Source organism: Merops nubicus, unplaced genomic scaffold (genome assembly GCF_000691845.1).
Source record: "Merops nubicus isolate BGI_N331 unplaced genomic scaffold, ASM69184v1 Scaffold42434, whole genome shotgun sequence".
Classification (NCBI taxonomy): Eukaryota; Metazoa; Chordata; class Aves; order Coraciiformes; family Meropidae; genus Merops; species Merops nubicus.
In genome coordinates, this window is record NW_008607150.1 from 1 (window position 1) to 8,001 (window position 8,001).

An 8,001-nucleotide genomic window follows, 5' to 3' on the forward strand; every position below is an offset into this window, starting at 1 on the left:
TGTTAGCGCTGCTGCGGCGTCGGGTGCCTCCGGGCCTGGAAAGGTGCGGAGTGCGAGGAGATCCCCAGACTTAGGCAAGCTGTTGCAGGGCCCTTTCGTAGCGTCTCGGCCTGGGCCTCCGGCCTACTGCGTCCCGCTCTCGCGGACGGCTGCGTTCCTGGGGTACTTCCTGGTTGGCTCTGTCGGTTTGTCTTTGCGTAGGACTGCCTTGGCAAGTAGAATGGAGGTTACAGGAGACCCAGAGAATAGGGTCCCTTAGAGCTTCAAGTGCTGCAGATCTGATCCTTGCTTGTTCTGCTATGAGAAACAGGATTGACAATGAACCTGGGCCCCCTAAAGGGCTCTTAAGAAGTGGTTAGTTATCAGCTTTACATAACTTGTTCAAAAGCTGTGAAATTAGTGTTCTTGGAACACTTGTTAACTTTTTTATACTTGTAATAACCCATGGGCAATTTTAGCTGTATTTACAAACAATAAGATACTTAAAATCATTCAGAGTGAAGCTGGATGAGGCTCTGGGCAGCCTGATCTAGTGGGAGGTGTCCCTGCTCATGGCAGAGGGGTTGGAACTGGGTGACCCTTGTGGTCCCTTCCAACCCTGACAGATTCTGACCTGTTTTAGCAGAGGACTTTAGAGCCCTAATGGCTCAATGGTTGGACTTGATGATCTTGGAGGTCCCTTCCAACCTAAAGGGTTCTATGATTCTATGATCAAATTGAGGTAGTTGAATCTTCATAGTGAGGGTATATAGAATGCTGGACTTGGGATCCCCAATGCTATACTGTTTTTAAGGACTTTGCTTAAAGTGTTGATAAAACTGTTCATGTTATTTCAATTTTGAGGGTAGCACAGTCAATAATGGGAAGAGGTGAACTCAAATCTTTAGTCTATGCTTAGTGTTGTTCATGTTTGTGTGTGACACCCCATGATGGGGTCAAGTGAAACTTTAAAACATTTTGTCATAAAAAATAATATGTCGTCAACTATTACTATTTACTGTGCTCCTTAAAAAAAAAGGCAGATAGGCTTTTCTGGCTCTTAATGGCTCTTAAAACTTACATTATGTACAAATATTTCAGAAAATGTTAATGGTTCTATTTCAGATATCTCTAAATATTTCCTTAATGAACTGTCAGGCACTGTTGCAGTAATTACTTCTGATGGAAGAATGATTGTGGTGAGACTTGTATTTTTTAACATTTTATTTTCCCACATAAAGACTTTCCATCCTGGCAATGAGGAAACTGTGCTAGGATAGTACACTTACATGTTCACATCTTTACAAACTTTTTTTTTTTAAGTTTTATGGCCATTATGTTATAGTGTACTGATTCTTGACTGTCAGCTTTGTCCATCCATAAACTTGTGCATACAAATGCTTCGACATTTTGTCAAATGGAACACACAAGAAAATGCATTTTGTTTTTTGTTTAGTAGTTTAGTTGCCATGTAAAATATCCTCTTTGTTCAGTAAAAACTTTAAAAGGTCATTGGAGTGCTTTGTTTTTGTGTGTTTTCCAGGGAACCCTCAAAGGTTTTGATCAGACGATTAACTTGATTTTGGATGAGAGCCATGAGCGAGTGTTCAGTTCTTCACAAGGAGTTGAACAAGTAGTGCTGGGATTATACATTGTAAGAGGTGATAACGTGTAAGTATAACATGTTAATGCTTAAACCTATTAATAAAAATTTAATGTGTGTGTATGTATATAATGCATGTTGATAGCCCTGGACATCTTGTGTCTTTCTGGATGTCACTGATAGTACTGTCAAAGCTGAGCCATATAGGCCTCTATTCTTCTATTACAAAACTGATTGTGTTGCAATTTTAAGATAGTATTAGTCTAGATTTACTGAGCTGTAAATTTACCACCTCACGTACTGACAGTAATTTAGGGAAGACCCATATAAAGCTCAGTATTTTCCTTTCTTGAGTCTAGGCATTGTGTAGGTGTTCTTCATTCCAGCCTGTGAAAGGCAAGATCTGTCAATGGAGGAAAAGAGAAGAATAAACAAAAGATGAGAGTAGAACTTGTGTGCAAGAAGTCATCGATCCAGTATACAAAATTGACTTCTAACACGACTTTTATTAAATGTTCACAGAAAACACTTTATAATCTGGAAAACGTGTGAAGGTTCTGGCTTGACAGCGTAACAGCTGTTAAAGCTAATGTAGTGACAGGTCACACGTATGGATTGATATTGGATATAAAATGCCCTGACAAAACAAGAGCAAAAGCTCATTAAATGCAAAGGCCATCTGATGTGCCACACAGTCTGGGAGGGTTACCAATGAGGTGGAAAGGCAGCCTGGTAGGGGCTTGCTAGGAAGATGACTTTTGCAGCAGCATTCTGAAACTGATGGCAAATTAAAAAGCTGATTAAGAATCTTAAACATCTTAAATTTATTCAGAAAGCTATTCAGTGGATTAATACAACATAGTTTCTGGTGGCTGTTAATTTGTTTTCTGGATACAGCCACTAGCTCACAAGTCTCTGAAGCACTGGAGAGAAGGGTATGCCAGAAGTGTCAGATGTCCAGTTCTTATGTTCCCTCTGGGTTAGTTCCCATCCTCACCCAGTATGATTCAGATGACCGTAACCTTCTTTTCTCTTTAAAGCAGTTTTACTGCGTCCATTACTGTTGTAGTCCAGGTAAGTCTTAACACAGCATAGGTGAAATAACTATATATGCTCCCTTGAATAAATTAACAACTTTTTATTAGGCTGTCTTGAAGAAAATTGTCTTGCCTGTCTGGTGCTGTATGCACTTACAAATTGATACACTGTGACATTACTGTTCAAAAGCTGTTCTCTCTCTAAAAGTTTTCCAGTTCTTGTTTCAGAGGCTAACCTACTGCCTAAAACAGACCAGCAGTATTTGGTTCTTATAATCTATATCTGTTTAAAAAAAAAAAAAAAAACCAACAAAAAAAACCCCAACCCAAACCTAACCAAAAACACCAAAAACACCACAAAAAAAACAATTAAACAAACAAAAAACCCAAACAAACCACACCTCAAACTTCCTTTAAACTTTGCTTAGAGCCTTCAAAATTTGAAATTGAAAGGATAGAGATCTACAATTAAAAAAAAAAAAAAGTCTTCACTAATAAGTTAATTTTTGTGGCTTTCCAGATTTACACCAGGGGATTTCAACAAATCATAACCTGTTTTTCATTGCAGTGCTGTCATTGGTGAAATTGATGAAGAGACAGATTCAGCTCTTGACTTGGGCAATATTCGAGCAGAACCTTTAAACTCAGTTGTGCATTGAAAAGATGGAAATGCAGAGACTTTGTAAATCTTTGGTTGTACAGACCTATTTAATAATGTGGACAGTTTTTATAAACTATGCTTAATTTCGGTCACCTTTTTTTTTATCATGAACATGTTGTAGTTTTGCATGTAAAGTAAAGTTTCTATGTTTTACTAAAGACTCTTCTACTGAATTTCTTTTGGTGTTTCATGCTGCATAATTTCACTGTAAAATACATACGGGGAGATGAAGGCAGTGGCAGTGGTAGTCCTGCTGTTGTGTATGTACCTACCTGGTTCTTAGAATAAGATCTCATTCCTAAAGGTCAACCAAGACTTTTTGTGTTAGCTTAGGATTATTTGAAGGTTGGTTTGGAGTCAATTTGACCGTCTTTAAATGAGGTTCTGGCTGTAAGTAGAAGCACTGGAATGATGAAGGAGGTCTCTTGCTTAATAGCTGAGTTAATGCACATGGAGACCAAGTGCCCTGAGTACATCATTTGCAATGTGACTCCTTGGTCCTGTGTTTGTCTGAGGACTTTAAAACATGATGAGCTGCTGATGTTACCTGAAACTCTATTCTATGTCCTGAAAGTGATGATTTCAGGTGCAAAGTTGTGGAACCAAGGTGATGAAGCTGATCAGTACAATCCAGGGACTAACCAGATGAGAATTCTGAGTAGTTCAGGAATTGCTGAAGCAGGGAAAACATGGTCTGGAAAATAAGTTTCATACAGTTAGGTGTTTAAAACACGGGCTGCAAGCCCCATTCCCTTCAGGTGAGTGACCTTGGCTCTTGCATGCACTTTCTGGGCCTGTGAAACTGCAGGGTGTGGGGGTTACAGCTCCGGGCAACCTCAACTTAGGACATTCTCTAAGGGGTTGGGAAAGATAAATTTAAGCTCCCATTCAGGAAGGGATCCTAACAAAACCTGTCTGCACAAAGACCAAATAAGTTACTACATGGTGCGTTGTCAAACTGATTCTTCTGCAATGAGATCAGCAAAGGTTGGCCAGCTCATGGGGCAGTAGCTCAGCCCTGCCAAGACAGCCTGCTCACAAGCAAAATTTTATCTAAAACCTTAAAACTGGCAACTGTGGAGGTTCTAAACCTTACTGCTTAGACAGCAGCCATGTAAAACTTTTCAGAGCTGTGCTTTTTGGTTTATGCTGAAATTTTGTTTCCATTTCTGCACCAAATTTTGCTTTAAACTGATGCCATTTGTTTTGTTCTGGGGTTGACCAAAGCTTCTTAGGAATGTACTGGTGAAGGGATCAAAGTCAGAAGACCCATCACAAAATGTTTTTTGCAATCAAATCTAGGACCTGATACACTTTTAAAAATGGTAAGATGAAATTATAGCATTGTGAATCTATAGGAGCTCTAATCTATAGTGGATAACTAGGTCCCTGTAAGTGACCTGTGGTGGAGAGAAAGCACTCAAACCCAGCATTTGATACAGGAAAGTTGAATTATAACAAGTCTGAAATGGTCTTTCATGAAGAGCCCTGCTGAGATAGGAGAAAGGGGTCCTGGTCCGTCGTGTTCTTGGCAACTGTCTTTTCCTGAAGGGCGCCTAGAGTAAAGAGCCAGTAAATAACAGGTGATGTTCAGTAAAATCCAATGAGTCCTTGCAGAGTAATAAACCAATTTTATAAAAATGAGTAGGACAGAGAAAAGATGCTAAGGAAGTAACGCTGAATTGGAGGTAATTGTCATACTCCATTGTTTCCTGCATTGCCCTCGGCTGGTCACTTCCTCCTTTTGTGCGTTTAATAGACATCTTGGAGTGAAAGGACAAGTCTTGACTAGTGCTGGAAAAAGATCCCTCTGGTGAAAAGACTGACCTGGCTTACAAAGGGATTAATTAAATTTGGTGCGCATAAAATAACTTGGATACCCTCTTCTGTGGTTCAAGGGCAACTTCCCTAACAGCAATCTACTCCATGTCTACTTCACATATTTGCAGTCAAAGTTCTTCAAATATTACATGGCTTACAGACAGGTTACTGGGTTGAAAGAACGTGGATTCTGTTTTGAGGACTTAATCTGATAGTAGCTTCTGTAAGGCTCAACCTTTGTTATTACTGTAGCTTGTTATCCTCAGTCCATGAAGTAAATGTTTATTCTTCTATCCATTTTAAAAGTAAAGCAGCTGAGGGACGTATGAACCACGGTGCTGGAGTTGAAGACAAACCACAGGTTGTTTGTGGGATAGATTTATCTCATGGACATCACCATACTAAGTTGGTACCTGTAGGCTTGAGTAGGTGCTTTGTAACTGTGGTAACATAATTCAGCCTCTTAGTCTCTGCTGCATAAAACTACACTCTGCTAAGAATTTTATTCTGCAGATTTGTACAGAAATGATCCTAAATACCAGGGTCGTGTTCTCTGTGTGTTGTTAAAGGATTTAATTTGCTCCATAGTCAACATGGTGAATGCCAAGCCACAAGCTGCTGTTCCTCTAGGAATTAAATGACAGTAACCATGAAGGCACTTCTCAAGAAGATAGAAGCCTCAGTTGAAGAGACTTTAAAACTTCAAAGGAGAATCAGACCAGTGAAACATGAAGATGGTTTGTGCTTGCTAGGTACATTTGGTACTTTTTGGCACCTATGTATGCAACTTTGCTAATTTTTATTAATTGTGTTCTTATTTCTGCTTTCTAGTTGGGATAACTGCAGTTTATTGATTGGAATCATGAAAATAAGTGCAGATTTTATATTTTAAGTGGGAGTTTTTTAGTTGCAGTGAAGGTCCAGAAAAGCTGTGTATATCAGTTGGTTTTAGCTTCCCTCTTGCCTAAGTAATAAGGTATGCTTTGTGTACCAGCTATTCAGAGCCAAAAACTCAGGAAATGCAGATGGGCCAGAGGTGACACTTGCACAAGTCAGGTGTCAAGCTTTGAGGTGAGGGAAGGTAAACTTGTACCAGGCTTAGGTTAAAAACATATGACAGAAGATGGTACAGAGCCAGAGGTTTGTCCTGGAAATCCTGTTCCAAATGGGACACAGCACCCTGGAAAAGACTGCCTTAGGGTCCTTTTCAGGGGCCTCTTTTTCACAGTAGTGGCAGAAATGCTGACATTTCTTCCAGCAGCAGCAATTCCCCTGAAGAAAGTAATGCATTGATGAAGGTGGAAAGCAGAGCTGAGACTTTTGCCAAGAGCTACTTGTTAGCACCAAGAGCCTGGCCTTATCTAGGTGGTAGTATCTTCCTTCCTGGAGCCTTGCAGCACGATCCAGGAACTCTGGAATATGGGTTGGACAACGTGCTGCTGCCCCTCAGCCTTACATCAGTAATGGTGCTATCAGCTGCCAAGAAATGTCACTCGGTGCTGAACTCCATGCTTCCTACTTGCACTTCAGTTAGAAGGTGTTTGTTACTCGAGGGAGCACAAGGGCACGTGCACGTTGGAGTTTTGCCCACCAGAATATCTTTAACAATTGTCCCACCATCTTCTTTGTTTCATACACAAGGTTTAGCTTATACTTGGTGTTTATTTTTCCAGCAGTGATGAATATGGTGCTCTGTATGGAAACCAGAGTGGAAATTATACAGGTGGAGAAATCGAAGAATCTGGATTTGAAGTCATAAAATCCATAAAAAATAGAAGTAAGCAGGATAGAAACCTGTTGGATGTGGACAAAGTTAGGTTTTTACAGCAGTGCTTGTTATAGCAAAGCCCTCTTTTAACACAGATAAAATTGTATTATGAGAAATGGTGAGAAAATATTTTCTACTGAGAAATATTTTAAGGCACTAGAATTTCATATGGAAGATTCTTACCCCAAAATGTTAATTTTTAATTAGGTTCTTGCCTTGGATTTTTGTGCTTAAATCTTTAGGAATTGTCATGTGTATAATTTCAGACCAGCTGTGCTTACGATGCAGATGGAAAACTATGTAGATGAACTTCATGATGTTTCTGCAAACTGGCCAGAGTTTCTGGTGGTGTGTGGCAAGGATCTGCAGTACTTGCACTGATGGAACACACTCAGGTGATGTGAGGGATAAGACTTGTCAAAATTGTATTCAAAGCAATTTGTATGAAAAAGACCAGGAAAAAAACATGGAGCAATAAAGCCCCCTAGCTATTTACAACCATTTCAAACTCAGTTCATAGTGTTTCCAACGAACTAAAAAGGTTCTTGCTGACTGCCACCCAAATACCCCTTCATGTACACATATATGTATGCATGTATACAGGCAAGGTTACAGGAATTCTGTTTTGCAGCAAGTTGCAGTGCTGAGCAGAAGCCAAGGCAGGAAGTGATAATGGCTGAGGAGCTGATGCTGATTGAAAGTGTGTGATGCTGCAGAGGAAATATCACACAATAGAACCTCAACTGGTTTGGAAATACATTTCAAAACCAGGGCCCATTAAGATACAAACAGTCAATAGGACTGGGGCCCACCTTTCTCCAAACAATCAGGTCATTAGCAGTAGGAGCGTGCAAAAGGATCTCCATGATTTAACTGCAAGGGCAAAATGTGTGGGAGTGCATGCTCGTCGGGGCCGAGCGGAAACCCCCATCTCGGGCTGTACTGACCTCCTGCTGCTTCTCCTCACTCATCCTGGATACGAGAGGCGGGCGTAAGTGCAGCATAAACCCAGGAAGCGCAAGCGCTCCAAGTCTTTCCAAAGGCAGACTTAAGATTCTTTTGTGTGTACTTACCTTTGTACCATCCAGGCTACTGGATTTGGCAACTTGCTCACAGTTATCAGATTAGTAGC

At 40.3% G+C, this 8,001-nt stretch overlaps 1 protein-coding gene across 1 annotated transcript; it reads left to right on the plus strand.

Moving 5' to 3' along the window:
- The first annotated feature begins 1,132 nt into the window (after positions 1 to 1,132).
- LSM8 (LSM8 homolog, U6 small nuclear RNA associated (S. cerevisiae)) lies at positions 1,133 to 3,438 on the plus strand. Its single transcript, XM_008939841.1, has 3 exons — positions 1,133 to 1,178; positions 1,523 to 1,650; positions 3,188 to 3,438. Exons 1-3 carry the CDS (start codon positions 1,170 to 1,172, stop codon positions 3,276 to 3,278), a joined length of 228 nt encoding a protein of 75 aa, XP_008938089.1. The 5' UTR covers positions 1,133 to 1,169; the 3' UTR covers positions 3,279 to 3,438.
- Positions 3,439 to 8,001: the final 4,563 nt, after the last annotated feature.

Excerpts from the sequence above, each read along its gene's own strand:
- LSM8 (XM_008939841.1), top strand. Across the intron at positions 1,651-3,187 it reads ATTGTAAGAGGTGATAACGT|TGCTGTCATTGGTGAAATTG; the intron begins GTAAGTATAACA and ends TTTTCATTGCAG.